General features: G+C 40.3%; 1 protein-coding gene across 1 annotated transcript in view; it reads left to right on the forward strand.

Annotated features, from left to right (window-relative positions):
* The window catches only part of Slc9a7 (solute carrier family 9 member A7), a 160,048-nt gene that overhangs the window by 123,583 nt on the left and 13,964 nt on the right, over positions 1-22,501 (forward strand). The window contains 2 exon segments of the mRNA XM_052171878.1: positions 3,475-3,538; positions 15,316-15,398. Of these exon segments, the coding sequence (XP_052027838.1) occupies positions 3,475-3,538; positions 15,316-15,398 (147 nt within the window).

Genomic DNA, 22,501 nt, shown 5'->3' on the forward strand with positions numbered 1-22,501 from the left:
AAAAGTTATCAGTAGAATGATCTTTGGCCACCATATAAATGACAATATGAATTGCCGATGAGCCAGCCATGAAATCATTCAGTAATGATTGCCCTGAGGACAGAACATGAAGACTTTCTAATTCTCCCACTTTCATTTTTTCTAATACAATGAATGGTCTCCATAAAGAACCACAGAGGGTTTGGGAAGTTATTTTACATACTGATAAAGGAAGCAGTGTCTTAAGAGTCTAGGTATTCAGTTCAAGAGAGTTTTTCTTATCGTGTAGATTTAAAGTTGTGTTCCTACAGAACCCTAACAGGGATCTGGGTGTTAACATGGACAAATCTAAGAGTTATCAAAAAGAACAAAAAAGTGTCGACAATATGAAAACCTGGCTGAAATCAGGGTTGATTTAAAAATCTATACTTTCATTGTCCATATATGATTATTTAAAGTTTTAATTAGCTAAAAACTAAGATGTAAAATGCAATTTCTCACTCATAATAACTATATCCCAAGTGCTCAGAGGCCACATGTGCCCAGCAGGCGCTGTAAGTGGACACTGCAGGGAAAGAACACTGCAGAAAGTTCTATCATAGAGTATAGACCTAGACTTCCAGGTTTCCCCTTAACAAATTGTGAACATCATGAGCTTGTGGTCAAGTTAAGATGGTTCTAATTTCTGGAGTTCACCATAAAGTGTTTTGAATGTAGTATTTTAGGCTCTGTTTGGAATTCTGGCCTAGCTACATGGACCTAATGTGAGTGATGAGTCCCATTGGTATTTCTGTGATTTGAGTTAAAGTAGATCAATTTTAGCTATTATCAGTAGTTCTTTTAAAATGGAATCAATTTAAAGTTTTGCTAAAACGCAGGTGGCAGAGGCAGGAGGATCAGCACAAGTTCAGAGCATGGTTTACACAGTAAATTCCAGGCCAGTCAAGGCTTCATAGGCTACTCTGTCCATAAACCACAGATGATTTTGTCAAATATGTTTTCTTCTTGTAGTAAAAAATTCCAGGACTAGGGATGATTTTCCTTTGTTATCTCATCCCATTTAATTTTATTTTCCTCGTAATGGTGTAGTGTTCCCAGTGGGCCTCCTCTTTCATCTGAACTGATGTAAAGTTAGTTTGCTTTACATGCACTGATACAGAAGTCATCTAAGAAGCAAACGCCTTTGACAATCCTCAGTGCAGAGAGAAGGAATTCTTCGTGGCAGATCTGAAATGTCATATTCTTGGTTACCCATGCCCTGTAGCAGCCTTTCTGTGGCCTAGTTGAGGGCAACCAAATTGCCTTACCATTCTGAGAGCTGCTTCTCCTCTGTGTCTGCACCCAGCAGCTTACTTTCAGTAGATTCGTCTGGCACAAAGTAGTTTTGTGCTACTTCATAAAGTCTAATAGTAAACTTCTGTCTATTGGCCTTATAGATGCCACCATGGATACCTTATAGAGCACCTTGTAGAGGATGTCTTAGTATGGATTGTATATTAAGGGGCTCTAAAAAACAGGTGAGAGTTGAAGAATAGTTAGGAGTTCTAAATGCAATTTTGTCTCCAGCTATTCTCATACATTAGATTCTTTGTGTGCCCTAAGGTGACCTTTGGGGAGGCCTTTCAGCTCCTGGAGTTCATGCATCTTTTGTTCCATGAAGTCTCTTCTCTATAGAAAGATCCCAGGTGTTACTGGTGATAGAGAAGAAGAAGAAGAAAAATAAGTGTGCATTTGCTGCTTTGTATGCCCAGTAGAGTTTCTTGCTTTCTGGACTAAGACAGCCTTCTCCTGGACACAAAGCTTCCCTCTTTGAGCTTACAATGGCTTGAGCTGCTGAAAAGCTTGATGCTCTGCTACATTTTATGATGCTGTTCATATATTGAGGTATTGGGAGATTGATAGAGAACAGGATTTGCCTAGTGCCTATTTTCTCTCCCACTGTTCCATGTTATTGGTGTTATTTGTGTCATAATTTTCTATCTTAGAATGGGGAAGATATGGATATAAACAATAAACATGCATGCAGCCATAGGTAGCATATGGCAACGGTCCTAGTGGATCTCAGGGAATTATTGTAAGTGATTTTTTGCCATTTAGCCATCTATCTATCTATCTATCTATCTATCTATCTATCTATGAGTTCTCTGTTCATCTTTGATAGGGAGGGTGTGGGAATATAAGAACTAAAAGTATACCAAGACTCCAGTTAATGATACTGCAGGCAGGGTAGGCTTTAGTGAGGATCACTATGAGTGAGGCAGAGTCTACAGTGGTGGGATTTTGTAGTGGGAAGGAGTTATAGGGAATTATGGATGAAACTTGCCAAGAGGAAATATCAGAGGTAAGGAGGCATTCTTCCTAAAGGCAGGCCAAGGAAATCAGATATGACTTGGAAGATGGCATGGGGTTCAGATATCAAAAGTGGGAGTTCTGGCTAAACGAGTTTAAGAAGATTCTTGATAAAACTTGGTGAAGAAGCTCAAAAGTTAGGTTGTTGTTGGGAAGATGATTCAAGTTTGGTAAAGGAAGAAACTTCATCATTATGCATACTAATGAAGTCAGGAGAAGAGAGGTTCGGAGATGGCTGTCAGTGAAGTGTTTGCTGTGGAAGCATGAGGACCTGAGTTTAATCTTCAGAACCTATGTCAGAAGCTGAATATGATGGAGCATGCTTATAATCCCTGCACAGGGGAGATGGGCCAGTCTCTTGGGCTTGCTGGCCAGTCAGAATAACCTAATTGGTAATTTCCAGGCCAAATGAAAGTCTTAATCTTGAAGAACAAAGTGGATGTCTTCTGAAGAATGATACCTGTTTGCCCTCTGGCCTGCATGCATGCATGCACGAACACACACACATACACACACACACACACACACACACACACACAAAGAGAGAGAGAGAGAGAGAGAGAGAGAGAGAGAGAGAGAGAGAGACAGACAAGAGACAGATGAGAGACAGATGAGAGACATAAGAAGTCAGAAGAAATGTATTGATGCCACTGCTTCATTTGTATCATGAAATAAGATGTGGGATGGAGAAGTGGGGAGATGGCAGTAAAGAGGTGACAGTAAATGGTACTGGTAGGCTCTTTTGGTGGCCATGCAGGTGTTTACTACAGATCCTTTCCATGCTTCTTTGTATATCTACCTAGTTTCACAACAAAATATTGTAGGCATCAAAGCAGTTCAGGGCAGAAGTGAGGAAGCAGCCAAGCAGAAGGCAGCCATGGTTTAGCAGTGGGGACTGCTTGGTATAGGAAGGCAGATGGAAAGCTGCCAGCATATTTCCCAAACACCTCACTGAGGGCATGAATACTTTTAATACCAGACTCTGCAATCTGCTGTGATGTGGATCTGACTTCTGCATGATGGGCTTTCTCTCCTTGAAGCTAACCATTCCTTCTACTCTGGGAAGATATTTGCTGTCATGGGCCAAGCTAATGCTTTCTGTTTTTTTTTTTTTCTCTCCTTGTCTTCCTCCTTGGTGACATTTAGAGTTGGTGTTGACCCAGATCAAGACCCGCCACCTAACAATGACAGCTTTCAAGTCTTACAAGGGGTAAGTCACAAAGGGCTGCTTTCTTGGAAAGGAACTTGAACATTGATTTGAAGATTGCTAAAATTGATCATTTTCTCTAAGCCTTGTACCTAGCTTCCCAGATCATTGCCATCTCAACAACAACCTTTTGGGTTGCTTCTGTAAACTGTGGTTTATAGATTAGAAGCTGAAAATTGAGTCTTAAATGAGTCACCTAAGGAGAAATAATGAGGAAGTAATGCATTTTGTAAGTAAACAGGCTACCAGGGTGAGGAGAGATTCTAGTCAAAACATGTGCATTCTCAGTGGTTCACATTGCCTCTCCCCTGCACTCAAGAACCTGCAAAAATACTTAAATGAGTTGGCTTGATTGGTTTCATGCAGCATTTCTTATTCATGTATCTTAAGACCTGCAGGCTGCAATGTTAACAGCAACAAAATGTACAAGTCAACTTTTGCCATTAAGTCTTGGGACCTCTACTCAGGTGCATTCAGGTGTTTGGCATCTACCATAGGAAAGAACTTGAGGCTGACTCAAAGCAAAGTTAGCAGGTTTGTTGATTTGAGTAGAAGACAGAATGCACTAGAAGGGAGTCAAGTGTGAATGGTAGAAGAGACATATGCCCAAGTTCCTCAGCAGTAGCTACATGTGTGATGTGATGTATGTGTGTGTGTGTGTGTGTAGTATTTAGCTGCTTTATCTGCAATACAGATTAGCTACTGGGGACAGAATATACTGGGATACTAGTTTGCTCCAGAATTCTGTCCTTGAACTAGAAACTTCTTTGTAAATCTCACTGACTTAAAGCTGGAGAAAGGAGTTTGAGTAGAGAGAAAATAGTCACCAAGGACTCTTTATACATACAGGCCATGAAGGGATTAGACATAAGGCAGCAGGCATTATCTAGCTTTGACAATCAGATGTGTGCTCTTTCTCAGGTGGCCTGGACAATTGTGTGGAAATTGCTGGGTGCCATCAAGTGAGAGGTGGAAAGCTGAACTGGAGAATTGAAGGGTCTCTTTTCCCTCTCATATGCCCTCTGCTCATTATTTACCTTCCTGCCACAATAACACCTACAGTTAGGCTTAGTTGCTGTCACTTAACCATGGAAATCTGGAGGAGCAGTTTTCTTAAGTGTTGGTTCTGGTGTTTCATACTTTCAGTGAGGTTAAAGCAGCCTTTTCTTCAGGTAGGAGAAGTGTCTTGACATCCTGGACAGGTAGGTCAGTTCTGGGTTGCTGGCAGCCCCAAGATGACAATGATGTGGATGGCAGTAATTTCTGCTGCTTTCGTATGGCATCTGGTTTGCTTGTCTGCTTGTCTGGAACTGAGTGTGTGTCACAACTTCCCTTTGACCTCTTCTCAAGTTTCACATGAAGTTATGGAGATGTTTTCAGAGTCAGTTCTGCTGGGCCTCTGAAAGTATTCAAGATTACTATTAGGATGAAAACAGTAGGCTGACTCCTAGTGTGGTTCCCCAAGAGCCCCTCTATGACTCAATCTTCACACAGAAACAGGTTTCTACACATCTTCCTCATTTGGCCTTCTTGCTCTATGGAATGACTAACAGCAGGCCTGGAGTGTTCAATGACCTAGAGGAACCAAAGCAATCAGTGGGCTTCTCATTTGTGGATGAAACCCACTTCTTGTGGGTTCTTGTGGTTTCCCTGCTTGGTCGTGTCATGAAACTCCTGAATTAGAGGTGGGGCAAATCCAGAGCAAGGACAGTTCTCTTGACCTTGTTTTTTAAATTGTTGTTTACGGATAAAGCTAGTGGAATGATACAGGAAGGAAAGACATTTTCTACAATTAAAACAAATTTCCTTACTGCTTCTAGATGCCCAAGCTGAAAACCATACCATAGCTATAAGCTAGGAGCAGTTAGCTGAGACTTGGCTCTGTGAGGAAAGCTTATGAATATTGTGGGCATAGTCCTACTTCAGTGTTTCTGGCAAGTTGGATTCATCAGAACAAAACAAGACCTGAAAAAAAACCAGTTGGTTTGTTTCTTTAGAGGTCTTGGCAATTTTGCAATCAAAACAAAAACAAGCTCAGCTGGAGGCAAGCTGCCTGGACCCAGGGTTAGTAGCTTCTCATCCTGTTAGAGAGGGGCTTTCATGCCAGACCAGACACAGCTGGGATTTCTGTTGGCCAGACATGCTGACACATCATTCACTTCCTTCCTTGAGTTTTCCACAAGACCACTCATTGGTAAGGCCCCTCTGGGTAACTCCTTGCATGACTACTGTCTGTATCACATCAATACAAAAATGGATGTGCTAATGGAGTGTGGAGGAAAGGAAGATTTTGTGTGTGCGTGCGTGCGTGTGTGTGTGTGTGTGTGTGTGTACACCTATGTTTGTGCACAGATAGTGAGAAACATTGAAAATCAACTGTTGAGAGTTGTATTCACAGAGAACTTTGTGAGCAAGTTGAATTCTTTTGTCCCTGGAACTTCCCGCTGGCTGAAATCTGATCCCTTAGCCCCCCCCCCCCCAAATTTTAACTTCAAACACTTAAAGTGACTTCTTTCAGTCTTACTACTCTATTACTATTCTCCACCTCCAGTTTTTCATTCCTTCCATTTTTTCTTTTTCTTTTTAGACACAGTCTCTCTACATAGCCCTTGCTGGCCTGGAACTCACTATGTAGATCAGGCCATCCTCAAACTGAACCCAGCTGCCACTGCCTTCTGGTGCAGGGGTTAAAGACCCAGGCTTCATTTTCTTTTTTTCTTAAATATGCCCCCTTTGGCCCCTTGATTTCCCTTTTATACTATTTTGGCTTTTTTTCTAGAAGGCTATAGTGATTCGAATTTATTTAATCACTTGAAAGATGTTTATTGAATGCATATTAAGCTGTCAGAACTTTCAGGAATACACATAGAAAAGGAAGATGGTTTTTGTCCTGCGTGACTGGATAATGAGTCAGGGCCATGCCCTGAGCCATGGCTGAGGACCTTATTTGCTCTTCCTGGCTTGTAACTTCCTGGTTATCATACTGAGTGCTTAGTTGGCTTGAGTTCTTGACAAAAGAAAGGCCCAAATCAAATGACTTGATTTGTTCTTCTGCTCTCTCATAGCCTATGGGGGCAGCTATAACAAGGTACCTCAAAGTTCATGCCTTGAAATGGTACCATTTTGTTGGCTGGAAGTTCAGTAATCAGAAATATGGTGGGCTCAGCTGGATTCTTGGATTCAGAGCCAAAGTCAACGTGTGGCAGTACTGAGCCTTGGCTGAGAAAACATTTGCAAGCTCATTTAAGTTGTCACTGATGTTTACTCCACTGCTCTTGGGATATTGGCTGCTAGTGGGATAGGATGACACCTCTGGAGGGCTTCCAGTTGCTTGTTTGTGTTACAGAACAAAGAATTGAGCAGACTTACTGTTGTAGGAGAGATAGTTTATTAAGAGATAGTACACTTAGAAGGGAGAAGTGGGCCAGAGTAAAAAGAATGTTTAGTAGCTCATATGACCCTGCTGTACATAGTTGGTTTGTTTTTGTGACCTTAAGGACACATTTACACAGTGTGAGCTTTTTGGTTCATTTGCATAGAGCAGAGTCAAAACATCCAGTTCTACATATTACTTCATGTCTCATTAAATCTTAAATCTCTGTACTTATTTGAGTATTATAAGGAGCCAAAGGTTACCTGGAGTGCCAACTTGCTCCAGCTATTTCACTAAGTTCTGTGCTGGGAATTTCTGCCCTTCCTCTTTGTCAGCTTGGTTATTTTTCCATATACTAATTTTGTAAGGCCTTTTATGTATGCCTTCTTTTCTCCTGCCTCAACTCTCTTCTGAGAGCTATGGGCCCTGGAGTTTTAGAGGGTTGGATGTGAAGGATGGTGCTGAATCTTCTATAACTATTTCTATGCTGTTGACTAGGCAGTACTGCGAACTCTCTCCCTCTTCCACTTACCCTTCAGAAAAGATCCCTTGTCATAGAGATCAGCTGAAATCCCTGCAGCACCCTTGGGTCTACAACTACTATATTCTGTTGACTGTGAACCAGCATTTCTTTTGCACCTTAGGTAACCCCTTTCAGGGGATGAGGGGTTGCTGTTGTCATTTCTAGGGTCAGTGGTCTTGGAAGACAGTTGTCAGTTGTCATCAATTTAATTTTCGAGTTTAGGAATGATACCCCTCAAGCCGTCAAAAAAAGCTAGCTCTGTAAGCAAGCCTGGCTCAGCCTCAGTCACTGTCCATCGAGTCCTTTCTATACTCCCTCCAAACATCATGTGTTCTCCTCGGTCTTGCCTCTCCATGTGTATTGCCTTAGCATATGCATCTGTCTCAGCTAACATCCCCCTGTCAATGAGTCAGAGTCTGAGGAAGCAGCAAGGAACTTTAGCACACCACCAGAAGTTTTTTGGTGTGTTTGTCTCATGGAGCCCTGACAAATGGAACTCAACTATGTAATGCAAGGCAGACCAATACATTTGTGTAGTTAGGATAGAATCCTTTATCATGTGTTCTTTCACGTGTTTGCTGTACCAGAACATCCTTTCACTTGTGTCTGCTTCAGCAGAAACATTCCTTCATGAGTCTGCTGTAGTCTTTCACCAGTGTCCATTTCAGGAAAACACCACTTCACATGTTTGCCCCAGCAAAACACCATCCAACACAACTGACTTTCCAACGAACCCAAAGTTTCCACTTGAGGGTGTCTCATGTCCGGGAAGGTAACCCTTTGTGTCAGGTGCAAAGTCCTCAAGACCTGATAAGTTGGTCCATCTTCCAGTTTCATCTGCTACCTAATGAACTGAGCATAGCTTGCCAGAGTTAGAAACACTAGTTTGAGCTTCTAGGTTTACTCATACTTGGCCAGGGTTTGAATAAGTCACTAGTGCCACTGCAGGGGCCATGTCTCCCAATAACTTTCCGATGACTGGGAGACAAGCCCTTACTATGCATATCAGTGAAATTGATTTCTTGCATGAGAGACTATAAAAAGGCCCAAACAGCTGTTTTTTTCAGAGAAGAAGCTTGCTGGCATAATATCTGTGGCCTTTTTTTTCCAGATTACCATCCAAATTAAAGTAAAAATAGGTAGTCTCCTGGATTTCTTGTTCAAGGAAGTCTCTTACTACCTGGGAGGCTACTATTAGGGATAGGAGTGCCTACAGTTCATAGGAAAGCAGTAGAGACATATACAGCAGTTAGTAAAGAGGATTAAAAGGGAGGAGGCTGGGGAGAGGCAGGTGAAACTTCCACAGTGCACAAAGTCCAGAGAAGCAGTGGTGGGCAAAGGGGCAGAGGTCACTGGGCCATTGACCCCACATGGAAGTCTGCACAGTGGGTTCCTCTACTGTTTTGATGCCCGGGGGTTGTAACCTGAACCTTAGGCATCTGGACCAATAGGAAGTGCTCAGATAGCACTCTTCACTTTGTACCACTATCACCATCAGCCTTGGGGAAAGTGAAAGGAGTAGACAGAAAGGGAGGGATTTCTGGGGACTGCATGCTTGTAGGGGGTGTGGAGGGAGAGGGTCCAACTTCTTTTAAGGTTATTAGTCCTTGCCAGAGAGCTGCTATGGAATGCAGGTCATATATGCTTTTACACTGTACTTTGATAACTGAATGTTTTCTTATATTTAAGGTGGACTAATTTCTAATTTATCTGGCTTATGGCCAGATAGATTATCCTGTTATAAGATTTTTTAAGTGATAGGCACTGCAATGGCTCCTAACTGCCTAGCCTGTGCCTATAATTGGAACTGGCTCTTCTCATGTGCCCCCAGAATGAGTGTAAAGTTTAGAAGATTAGAAAGGTAAATCTTACCTCCTAACTGGCTTTGCCAGCTGATATTAGTAGATAGCAGGGTTTAGAGGGTACTTCTAGATGGCTTCCAGGATTTTGCATCACAGACTAAAGCATTGAGCAGATACATAGTTACAGCAGAATCAGATGGTTTATTAAGAGATTCCAAGGAAGGAAATGGGCTAGAAAAGGGAGAAAGTTAGCAGCTCAAAGGGCCCTGCTCTACAGAGAGTTGGGGCTTATATGAAACTTTTAGAGGGGTTGCTTGCATTTTCACAGTGTGTGAGTTGAGATGTATTTCCATAGCACAAGGTTTTTCACACACACTCTGTTCCATGTAGTTCAACATATAATTCCATGCATTACATGTCTCATTGACATCTGAAATCTCCACCTGGAGTGTATATTTTAGTATTTTGGTGCTATGAGTTACTCTTGGACCCTGAGCCAGTGGTGCCAGCTCAATTTAGTGGGCTTTGGCCAGATAGTTTCCAACTTTGCTTTTTGCTAACTTCATTTTTCATATGCTAATTTGTGATGTTTTCTGTAAGGCCTTCTGAACCTCAGTCTCTACCCTGTTTTGCCTCAGTGGGACTGAGGTGTGGTGTCCTTCCTGTCTGTTTGCTGAGATTCACACTTAGCTTCTAGAGGCCACTCCTGGCCCATACCCCTCTCCCATCTTTAAACCAACCGTAGTGAGGCAAGCTCTTGCCACCTTGTCCATTACATCCTTCTGGTTTTCACATTTGTTGTCCAAACTGGGCTCCTGCGATTGCCCTTAACCACATAGATAGCTTCAGCTCCTTTTTCAAAGCCCTTGTGCCTGATGCATATATAATACACCTTTAGATTCTGGGGATTTGGATGGAGAGGAGTATGAGTGGGCACTGTTTTGCTACAAGTGTCCATCCTAGGGGAACAGTAAGCTGTTCCCACTGGTGCAGCTTAAATGTTTAGCATTACATAAGAATGAAGTAAAATATAATTCTGTGGACACATTAATTCTAGAAAAATTACCTCAAAGCAGTACTGCTTCTCAGTTTTCAGTTTTTAAATCATCTTTCTTTTTCTTCATGACATTTGCTCCTCCCTTCCCTCGTGTGTGTGTGTGTATGTGTGTGTGTGTGTGGTGTATGTGTGTGTAATTGCTTGCCCTTCTGTGAAAAGAGATAGGTGCTAAGACATCCTTTTCCTTCTAGAATCCTGCATGATGCTTGGTACTTAGTAAGCATTTAATACATGTATAAAAAGATACTCTTGTTAAGTGCTTTAAAATGATAATAAACAGTTAAAAGATTAAGAATTCCAGTGTAAGAAGCCATATGATATAGCCCAGTGACATTAATGACTAGATATTTCCCCCAAGAAGAATGTCCTTAAAATTACATATCCACCCTTTCAAAATAAACTTTGTATGTCCTACACTGCACTAAGTATTTTACAAATACTTAATCAGCACAAAAATAATCACATGGTTAAAAATGATAATTGGATAGAATTTATTGAGTATGTGTCACCTATCATATAGTATCTTAGGTTCTTTTATTGTTTGTTTGTTTGTTTGTTTTGTTGTCATGTTTTAGCTTTTTCTAGATAAGGTCTCACTATGTAGTCCCCAATGATGCCCAAAACTCACTAGTTTTGGGTGGCTAACATCAAACTTAGACATCTGTCTGCCTCTGCCTCCATAACACCATAAAGGCGTGTACTACTATGCCCAGCCCTGGTTTAGGTTCCTTAAAATCATGTGTGCATCTAAAAAAAAAAAAAAAAGAAAACCCACCAAACCTCATTTCTCACAACTTTGTAGAGTACTTCTAATGCAAAATGTGTATTTGCTTTTTTTTCTCCACACTAACTAGTGCTTCCATTATGAGTGGACAGTAAACTGGATGAGTGGAGTGCTGGTTTAGTACAGCAAAGGATGTAGGTTTAATTCCTCCACACCTCCTCAACAGGGCAGATGGCACGCAAACCTGTCATCCCCTTAGGAGGCTCAGGAGTTTCAAGGTCCAGATTTGAGAAAGAAGATCAGGTAACTTAGGTGGGCCAGAAGCAGTCTGAGGGCCAGAAGACCTAAGAACCCCTGATTGGCCTGTTCTTTGCCTAGCTTTCTTTTTTAAAGTTCTTTAAGGTACCACGGAGAAAGGCCAGATAATGGTTCTAATGGACTTGTAAATTCCATTTCAGGTGCCAGTTGCAAGTACCATATTGTGACCTGTATTTCTGAGTAACTGGCACTAAAGTGGGAGCTCCTACACCCTCCTCCTCAGGCTCTCTGATTTGACACAATGGCTCACACAGGTCAGGAAGGCACTCTGCTCACCATTACTAGTTTACTATAAACCACACAACTTATGAAGAGCCAAATGGAATGAATAAATGAATAAGACAGGTCAGAAGGGCTATCTGGAACTGTCATATCCTTTGCTGGGAGATTATTTATTCTTCTAGAACCTTACCAGTGCTCAAAGTTCTCTAGATTTCATCTCTTAAGGGTTTTTTTTTGTTGGTTTGAGGTTCTATTACATAGACATGGTTGGTTAAGTTGTTGGCTGTCAGTAACTGACTAAATCACCACTCCTACTTCCCTTCTTGGAGGTTGGGGTTAGAACTAAATGTTGATTCTTAGTCATATAATTAGTTCCTTTGGTGGCCAGTTCTCAGATTCTAAAAATGACCTTGATAACATAAACTCAGGCATGGTTGAACTCTACTTAATATAATAACAAAGTAACAATCTTCTTTGCTTAGGAAATCACAAGAGTTCTAGGAGTTTGTGTCATGGAGTGGGAAAAACCAAATATATATTTCTTAGTGATATAGCAGTGTCACAACCACATAATGATCCTATAAGGTAGGTAATAATATTTTCTAGTTAATATGCCCTCTGAAGCACAGAAAGGTGAGGTAACTTGTCTAGGCTCAGAAAGTGAAAGAACAACACAATCAGGTTCCAACATCCTTTGAGGGGGGGCATTGGTGTTCACTTGTACACTTCTTGGAGTTCCTATGAAACATTTCTCAGAGAAACCAAACTTGTGGAGACTTGAAAGACTATTAGGGGTTGACCAGGAAGGGGTATGGGTGTACTAGAGTAAGAGGAAAGAATGAGTGTGCTAGGCTCTAGAAGTGGCCTGAGCTAAAGATGTGAGAGGCACCATTCTGGTGGGAAAGTACGGAAGGACATGATGACAGAATGAAGTTCTGCCTGTTTTATGGACAGTGGGGGTATAGGCACCCCATTGTCCAAGTACAGGGGAAGTCCCACCTGTCTACAGTGGCTACCCCATCAGTTCTGTGAAGTTCCAAGTCCACAGGGAAGGCTCTTGTGACTTCTGGGCACTAAAGTAGTTGAAACCTGCCCTTATTTCCTCAAAGCCACTATATGTAGAGCAAGTTCTTCTTATCCCTAATCATGCCTCTGTCACAATCTCTTCAGAGCTAGAAATGACTAAACTTTAGAATGCCAGGACAGGGAAGGGGGAGTGGGTGGGCTGGTGAGCAGGGGAAGGGGGGGTGGGTTAGGGGATTTTTGGAGGGGAGAGCAGGAAAGGGGATAACATTTGAAATGTAAATAAATAAAATAACCAATAAAATAAAATAAAAAAGAATGTTTGCACTTTGGATTTTTTCCTAATTTACTCTTGTGACTTGTGGTTTAGTTTTCTTCCATTTTGAGTTTTTGTGTGGGAAAAAATAGATGAATTTTGACTTAGGGTTAGGTAGAATTTCCAGCAATTTCTGAAATGGACCTTAGCCTACTATTATATTTTGTGCTATACATTTCTGTGAAACAGCATCCCCTGCATTAACAATTATAAAATTAAAAAACTTTTCAAATTCTCAGCCAAGATTTCTATTAAAATAAGCATATCCATCTCATTTATATGAAAATTCATTTCACCTTTAATATTAGAACTGTTAAATTATGTGTATGTCAAAGAACTACTTTAAGATAAGTCTCTTTATGATTTATTATCAGTATTTGATTTTCTATATAACTAAGGCCATGGAAAATACTTCTAGATGAAAAAAAGACACAAATGGAAAAAGTTTAAGAAGCTCCTGCTTTAGATTGTCCTTGATGATGTGCACCATTTTTCTAAGTAAAATTTTGTGGGAGTGGAGAGATGGCTCAGCAGACAACACTTGCTGCTCTAAAAACCCTACTTCAGTTCTGGGTACCCATGTGCCATCTATAACTGGAGCTACAGAGGATCCATAGGTACCAACACACACACACACACACACACACACACACACACACAGAGAGAGAGACACACACACACACACACACACAGAGAGAGAGAGAGAGAGAGAGAGAGAGAGAGATGAAGAGGAGAGAGGGTAAATCTTTTAAAATAACTTCCAAAGAAACATTTAGTGTTTTTCCCCCAGGAGGATTATAATTTTTAATTAGTCATATAGCATTTAAAAATCTTTCTAGCATTATCATTAGTTAGCAGTTAGAGGAACAATTGGTATCAAAAAATGGAGACATTTTTCTGTCCTCTGTCCTGGACTTGCAAAACTTTAAAACTGGTTTGTGTTAGTTTCTCAACTAAGGGTGTATTTAGTTCAATTTCATATCCATCAGCATGTATTTCTCAAATCCCATGGTGACTGTTTTTTAAGTGCTCTTTGATGGTGGAATTTAAATAGTGCTTGCTCATGTCATATAGAAGAGTATTCTATATATTCATCTTCTTGAATATCCCTGACTACCTTTGTTACTACCACAATAACAAAGTACGTGATTCAGCGTTGCTTATAGTTTTGGTTTCTGTTTTAGTATATATTTCTGATTGTGCCTCATTTGCACACTTGCCCCTCTCTGTAGTATTAAAAAAAAGGATAGTGATAAAAAAATAGGTGTGTTTCACTTGTACTTGGAGAGCCTGTCATCCAGCAATATAGAACCCTCTGATAGTACCCTCCAACTGCTGAAGTCAATCTAATCTTTATATCACTTGTACTGCTTGTAAACTACTTGTTGGGGCTGGAGAGATGGCTCAGTGGTTAAGAGTACTGGCTGCTCTTCTGGAGGTCCTGAGTTGAAATCCCAGCAACCACATGGTGGCTCACAACCATCCTTAATGCGATCTGATGCCCTCTTCTGGAGTGTCTGAAGACAGCGAGAGTGTACTAACATATAATAAATAAATAAATCTTTAAACAAATTAACTACTTATTTAGAAAAGACATATTAAACCTCAAATGAATGCCTGATCTTACAGATATTGAAAATTAAGTGTCGAGGATATTTGAGAGGAACAACGAGGAACTGACTGCTTTATAATAGATACAAATTCCATAATTTGTAGCCTGGTTCTTGTTTCCCTGGCCACTGCCCCCAAAAGCTAGTAGAGAGATGTATAGTCCTATTACCTGGAAACCTGCGCTAGGAGCACAAAGAGCCCCTAGGCTTGTTTATCAGGAAGCTCAGCACTGTTGTTTCTCTAAGCCAAATTTGAGAAAACCTGGAAAGTTGATTTTACCTAAGCTTTCTTTACTATTGGCCATGCCAATTTTGTCCTACAAGGATCTAAACCTCTGTAAGGTAATTAACTCCTGAAAGGTACTTGGATGGTAATTAGAATAAAAGTGACAAAAAGCAGTTTATGCTAATATTGTTTCCATCTACCTACAAATATGGCTAGGCCTTTTTACTTTGGGAATTGATTGTTTTTCCCTTTTGGGTTTTCTTGATTTCCACTAGGATATTGCCTCTCAATATATCTCTGCTGGTGTGGTTCTAGACATTGACCTCAAGGCCCTATACATCCTATATAAATTCTCGACCACTGAGAGCTGTGTTTTTGAAGCTGTGGTGCTCCACTGTGAGCTTTGGCTCTGTGAAACTGTAGTTGGCATAGTTGCATGAGCCCATGTGGAGAGCAATGGACTAGCTTGTTCAAGGCTCTGGATTCAATCTTAAGTTGGGCAAAACACAACAGGGTTTCAAAACTAGCCTTTCCCCCTTCTCTCAGTGCCCCATTTCCCTAATTAGTGTTCTCTGGTTTCTCCTAGGATGGCCTGGATTCTGTTGGAGGAAGCCGGACAAAGCAGGAAAGTGCATGGATATTCAGGCTGTGGTACAGCTTTGATCATAAGTATCCTTTTGCATTTGTCTGGGCTCAGGAGACATTGGTGACAACAACCACTTGTTGAATGGTCAGTGGGTGACACTCCTGATGAATAAGGAAAAGTGTGCATAGGGGAAGCATATTCAGTCTTCTCTTGGGGCAAATGCATTGATCTTTCAATCATAGGTGGTCAAGGTAAACATTACTCTAACCAAGAGGACATTTCAGGAGAACACTTAATCTATAGCCAGGCAGACCCATGTGGCTCTCAAAAGCTTTCTATCTTTCTAGGTAAACTTGTTAAAATTATACACTGATCTTCCCTGCAGTCTGGAAGGGAACAGAGTCTTAGGACATCCTTGTGCTAAGGATTATACTTATTGGTGAAATTTGGCCAACTATATTTAATGTTATCCTGGCATAATAGGGCCACATGCAGGGCATACACTATTCTTGTCAAGTCAAATAAAAGAAAATAGTTAAACCTGAATGATATTTTGAATAGATATAGTGTCCAAATGAGTAGATGACTTATGATGAATATTTTAAGACATTGAAAATGTTAAAGCAATCTTCTCCCAAAGTATAACAGATGAAGAGAAACATACCCATATTATAAACATACCCATATCTGTCAATATACACATTGTATAAGAGCCATTGTACAAGCATAAGCCTATAATCTCAGCACTCAAAAGGTGGTAGCAGGAAGGCTAGAAGATAATGCCTAGCTTGAACTATATAATGAGTTGAAAGGCAGCCTGAGCTGTGTAAGACCCTGTCTCAAAATAAACACATTCATTTAACATTAAACCACTCAAGAAACATGGAAACTGGCATAAAGCAATATTATTCTTCCTCCTCAAGTATAGCCACATCATTTTTTTCAGTTTTTGACTTTCATAATATTTAATGGTCTTATATGTTTTTCAATTATATATAAGTAAATAAACATATATTATAAATATATGTATATATAACTGAAACTATTGTATATATATGAGGTTATATTGTGTATACCTATTTTTGTGTCTCGTTTATTTGTATGATTCATCCATATTGGGTTCAGCTCTAGCTCATTTGTTTGTATTGTTGCATAGTGTTTCATTTCACATCTCTCCCACAATTTATCATTCTATTATTGATGAACATTGGAGTATTGTCTTCTTGAAGAAAACTTCTGTGAACATTTTTATTCACTTGTATCCTTGTATGTATGTTTTCAGTGGGACTAGGAGGAAAATTGCTGAGGCACAAGGCATCTGTAGGTTCAATATTAGAAGACAGTTTTCCAAGGTGGTGATACTAGTTCATATATCCCTAGTGTTTGAAAGTTCCAGATGTTCCACATATTTGCCAACAGTTGGGTTTTTTTGTAGTTATATATTCTTTTTTATTAGATATTTCTTTATTTACATTTCAAATGTCATCCCAGTTCCTGGTTTCCCCTCCGAAAAAAACCCTATCACTTCTCCCCTCCCCCTGCTCACCAGCCCACCCACTCCCTCTTCTCTGTCCTTGTATTCCCCTACACTGGGGCTTCTAACCTTCAAAGGACCAAGGGCGTCACCTCCCATTGATGTTCAGCAAGGCCATCCTCTGCTACATATGCGGCTGGAGCCATGGGTCCCTCCATGTGTTCTCTTTGGTTGGTGGTTTAGTCCCTGGGAGCTCTGGGGATACTGGTTGGTTCATATTGTTGTTCCTCCTATGGGGCTGCAAACCCCTTCAGCTCCTTGGGTCCTTTCTCTAGCTCCTCCATTGGGGACCCTGTGCTCAGTCCAACAGTTGACTGCAAGTATCTACCTCTATTTGTCAGGTGCTGGCAGATCCTCTCAGGAGACAGCTGTATCAGGCTCTTGTCAGCAAGTACTTGTTGGCATCCACAATAGTGTCTGGGTTTGGTCACTGTATATGGGATGGATCTCCAAGTGGGGCAGTCTCTGGATGGCCTTTCCTTCAGTCTTTGCTTTGCACTTTGTCTCTGTATCTCCTCCCGTGGGTATTTTGATCCCCCTTCTAAGAGGACTGAAGTATCCACACTTTGTTCTTCCTTCTTGAGCTTCATTTGGTCTGTGAATTTTACCAGTAAGTATTCAGAGCTTTTGGGCTAATATCCACTTATCAGTGAGGGTATACCATGTGTGTGCTTTCGTGATTGGGTTACCTTACTCAGGGTGATCTTTTCTAGTTCCATCCATTTGCCTGCGAATTTCATGAGTTCAGTGTTTTTAATAGCTGAGTAGTACTCCATTGTGTAAATGTACCACATTTTCTGTATCCATTCCTCTGTTGAGGGACATCTGGGTTCTTTCCAGCTTCTGGCTATTATAAATAAGGCTGCTATGAACATAGTGGAGCATGTGTCCTTATTACATACTGGAGCATCTTCTGGGTATTTTGATGGGTATTGCATTGAATCTGTAGATTGCTTTTGGCAAGATGGCCATTTTTACTCTATTAATCCTGCCAACCCATGAACATGGGAGATTTTTCCACCTTCTGAGATCTTCGATTTCTTTCTTCAGAGACTTGAAGTTCTTGTCAAACAGATCTTACACTTGCTTAGTTAGAATCACACCAAGATACTTTATATTGTTTGTGACTATTGTGAAGGGTGTCATTTCCCTAATTTCTTTCTCAGCCCGTTTATCCTTTGAATATAGAAAGACTATGAATTTATTTTGATATCCAGCCACTTTGCTGAAGTTGTTTATCAGGTTTAGGAGTTATCTGGTGAAATTTTTGTGGTCACTTAAGTATTCTATCATATCATCTGCAAATAGTGACTTCTTTCTTTCCAATTTGTATTCCTTTGACCTCCTTTTGTTGTCTAATTGCTCTGGCTAGGACTTCAAGTACTATATTGAACAGGTAGGGAGAGGGTGGACAGGTTTGTCTAGTTCCTAATTTCAGTGGGATTGCTTCAAGTTTCTCTCCATTTTTTTTGATATAGGCTACTGCTTTGCTGTATATTGCTTTTGCTATGTTTAGGTATGGGCCTTGAATTCCTCCTGATCTTTTATCTTGAAGACATGTTGGATTTTGTCAAATGCTTTTTCAGCATCTAATGAAATGATCATGTGGTTTTTTTCTTTGAGTTTGTTTATATAGTGGATTGCATTGATGGATTTCTGTATATTGAATCGTTCCTGCATCCTTGTGATGAATCCTACTTGATCATGGTGAATGATCGTTATGATGTGTTCTTGGATTCAGTTGGCAAGAATTGTATTGAGTAGTTTTGCACTGATATTCATAAGGAAAATTGGTCTGCGTTTTCTTTGTTGGGTCTTTGTGTGGTATGGGTGTCAGAGTAATTGTGGCTTCATGGAACGAATCGGATAGTGTTCCTTCTGTTTTAATTCCGTAGAATAGTTTGAAGAGTATTATTATGTCTTCTTTGGAGGTCTGATAGAACTCTGCACTAAACCTATCTGGTGCTGGCCTTTGGAGGGGGGAGTTGGGAGACTATTAGTGACTGCTTTAGGGATTATGGGACTGTTTAGATATTTTATCTGATCCTGAGTTAATTTTGGTACCTGGTATCTGCCTAAAAAATGTCCATTACTTCCAGATTTTCCAGTTGTGTTGAGTATTGGCTTTTGTAGTAGGATATGATGAGTCTTTGAATTTCCTCAGTTTCTGTTGTTATATCTCCCTTTTCATTTCTGATTTTGTTAATTTGGATACTGTCTCAGTGTCTTCTGGTTATTATGGCTAAGGGTTTATCTATCTTGTTGATTTTCTCAAAGAACCAGCTCCTGGTTTTGTTGATTCTTTGTATAGTTCTTTTTGTTTCTACTTGGTTTATTTGAACCCTGAGTTTGATTATTTCTGCTCTCTACTTTGTGTATATTTGTTTCTTTTTGTTCTGGAGCTTTCAGATGTGCTGTCAAGCCGCTAATGTATGCTCTCCGTAGTTTCTTTTTGGAGGCTCTCAGAGCTAAGTTTTTCTCTTAGAACTTCTTACATTGTGTCCCATAAGTTTGGATATGTTGTTGCTTCATTTTCATTGAATTTTAAAATGTCTTAAATTTCTTTCTTTATTTCTTCGTTGACCAAGGTATCATTGATTAGAGTGTTGTTCAGTTTCCACGTGTATGTTGGCTTTCTATTGTTTTTGTTGTTACTGAAGTCCTTAGTCCATGGTTATCTGATAGGATACACGGGATTATTTCTGGCTTCTTGTGTCTGTTAAGGCATGTTTTGTGACTGTTTATATGGCCAATTCTGGATAAGGTGCTGAGAAGAAGGTATATTATTTTGTTTTAGGATAAAATGTTCTATAGATATCTGTTAAGTCTGTTTGGTTCATAACTTCTGTTAGTTTCCCTGTGTCTTTGTTTAGTTTCTGTTTCCATGATCTGTCCATTGATGAGAGTGGGGTGTTGAAGTCTCCCACTATTATTGTGTTAGGTACAATATGTGATTTGAGCTTTAGTAAAGTTTGTTTTATGAATGTGGGTGCCCTTGCATTTGGAGCATAGATGTTCAGAATTGAGTTCTTGGTAGATTTTTCCTTTGATGAGTATGAAGTGTTCTTCCTTATCTTTTTTGATAACTTCAGGTTGAAAATCTATTTTATTCAGTATTAGACCGGCTTCTCCGGCTTGTTTCTTGGGACCATATGCTTGGAAAATTGTTTTCTAACCTTTTACTCTGAGGTAGTGTCTGTGTTTGTCATTGAGGTGGGTTTCCTGTATGCAGCAAAATGTTTGGTCCTGTTTATGTATCCAGTCTGTTAATCTATGTCTTTTTTATTGGGGAATTGAGTCCATTGATGCTAAGAGATATTAAGGAGAGCTGGCCATGGTGGCACACGCCTGTAATCCCAGCACTTTGGAGGCAGAGGCAGGCGGATTTCTGAGTTCGAGGTCAGCCTGGTCTACAGAGCGAGTTTCAGGACAGCCAGGACTCCACAGAGAAACCCTGTCTCAAAAAAGAAAGAAAGAAAGAAAGAAAGAAAGAAAGAAAGAAAGAAAGAAAGAAAGAAGAGAAGAGAAGAGAAGAGAAGAGAAGAGAAGAGAAGAGAAGAGAAGAGAAGAGAAAAGTGATATTAAGGAATAGTGATTGTTATTTCCTGTTGTTTTTGATGTTATTTTTATGTTTGTGTGATTATCTTTTTTGGGGGTTTGTTGAAAGAAGATTACTTTCTTGCTTTTTCTAGTGTATAGCTTTTCTTCTTGTATTGGAGTTTCCCATTTATTATCCTTTATGTTCAGTTCCTTTGCCTGTTTAGTTGTGTTTTCCTGTAATTCTTTAAGGAGTTTTTGTGTTTCTTCTTTAAGGGCTGCTAGTTGTTTACCTGTGTTTCCCAGTATTTCTTTAAGGGAGTTATTTCTGTCCTTCTTAAAGTCCTCTATCGGCATTGTGAGATGTGGTTTTAAATCAAAATCTTACCTTTCTGGTATGTTGGGGTATCCAGGACTTGCTGTGGTGGGAGAACTGGGTTCTGATGATGCCAAGTAGCCTTGGTTTCTGTTGGTAAGTTTCTTGAACTTGCCTTTCAGAATGTGGTTATCTTTGGTGTTTGTTGGTCTTACTGTCTCTGTCTAGAGCCTGTATTTCCTGTGGCCTGTGAACCTGTGTCAGCATTCCTGGCAAGACCAGCTTTCTCCTGGGCATGGTTTGGGTGTGGAGGGCTGTGGAACAGCTGTAGCTCCTGGGTGCAGATGGAGACAGGAAGTATCCTGTCCCTCCAGCATCTCCATTCTTCTTGTGCCCTGTGTGCTCCTGGTGGATCCTGCTTTGTATAGTTATTAGAGAGAAAGTATTGATCTCACCTCAGAGCCCAGGAGTGCAAGCACTTTTTGGTGGGACCTGTGTACGGAGGCTGTGGGACACACTTAGCTCCCTGGTGCAGATGGAGACAGGAAGGCTGCCAACAGCTGTTATTATCACTCTTTTGACTTTTATTGTATAATTTATTGTGGCCCTAATTTATATTTCTGTGACGGTTTACAGGATTGAGGAGTCTCTTCACACGTTTACTGGTCATCGGCTATTTTCTTTATGAAATGCTTCTTTACATTTCTTGCCCATTTGTCTATTGTGCTATCTGAATTTTTCTTACTGATTGGTAAGGGTCCATTGTGTATCTGAATATACACCTTTTCCTGGTTATATATGATAATATATCATCTCCCAATTTATACATTGTCTATTAGCTTTCCAAATTCAATCTTTTAAGGAACCGAAACTCTTAATCTGATTGATTAATCTTGTTCTGGTTAGTATCCTTTGTGTCCTGCTTCAGAAATCATTGCCTGTCTCAAAGTCATAAAGCCAGTTTCCTAAGTTATCTTTAGAGTCTAGATTGTTTATCTCCTGTGTGTATGTTTTCTTTAGCTGAGGGACAAATATGGGCAAGGGTCACATCTAGAGATAATTTGAAATGCTCTGTATGATGTCATCTTTCAGAGATGACTTTAGGATGCTGTGCAGCTAGACCTAAGCAGTAGAAATTCCAGGTCACCTTTTCCCAACCAGCAAGAAAGGACATTTGAAGCCAGGTTCAGTTCCTGTGAGGGTCAGTCTTTGTTTTCTCTTTGCACTTTCATCTAGGGTTCCGACCTAAAGCTTGGGATGTTCACATCTTTTTCCTCAGTAGCCTTCAATCTCCAGTTTCCATCAGTCTCAGCCTTTCTCATCTGAAGATGCCAGACACTCTGCTACGCTTGAGGGGGACTGGGGCTCTACAAGGATCACCTCACATATTTGCTGTTATCCTCCAGGACTTAAGCCCTCTTCATTGCCTTGGTCATTTTCTGAAGCTGTCAAGCAAAGGTCTCTGCCTTGTTTCATTTTCATTGTCTAGGATTTCTCATTGTTATTAATAGAAAGGCTAGTCCAAATTGCCATATTTGCTATTATCTGAAAAAGAACTTCCAGGAATTTCTTTAAAGTCACGTGAACTTTGCCTAAATGGTAAGCCAGAAAGCACATTCTTCCTTGGGCTGGGAAAGGATTGAAGAGCATCTGAGGGAGGACCGATGGTAAAGTGATAATTGATTCTTTAAAGAGAAACAGAAGTAAGCTCTAAAGTCCCATCTGAGTTTAAATTTGGAGAATTTGGGGTTTCTACTTCTTAATTCAGGGAACAGAAACTAAAGCAGGCCCAGTCTGCT

This window comes from Apodemus sylvaticus, chromosome X, assembly GCF_947179515.1.
Source record: "Apodemus sylvaticus chromosome X, mApoSyl1.1, whole genome shotgun sequence".
Taxonomy (NCBI): domain Eukaryota; kingdom Metazoa; phylum Chordata; class Mammalia; order Rodentia; family Muridae; genus Apodemus; species Apodemus sylvaticus.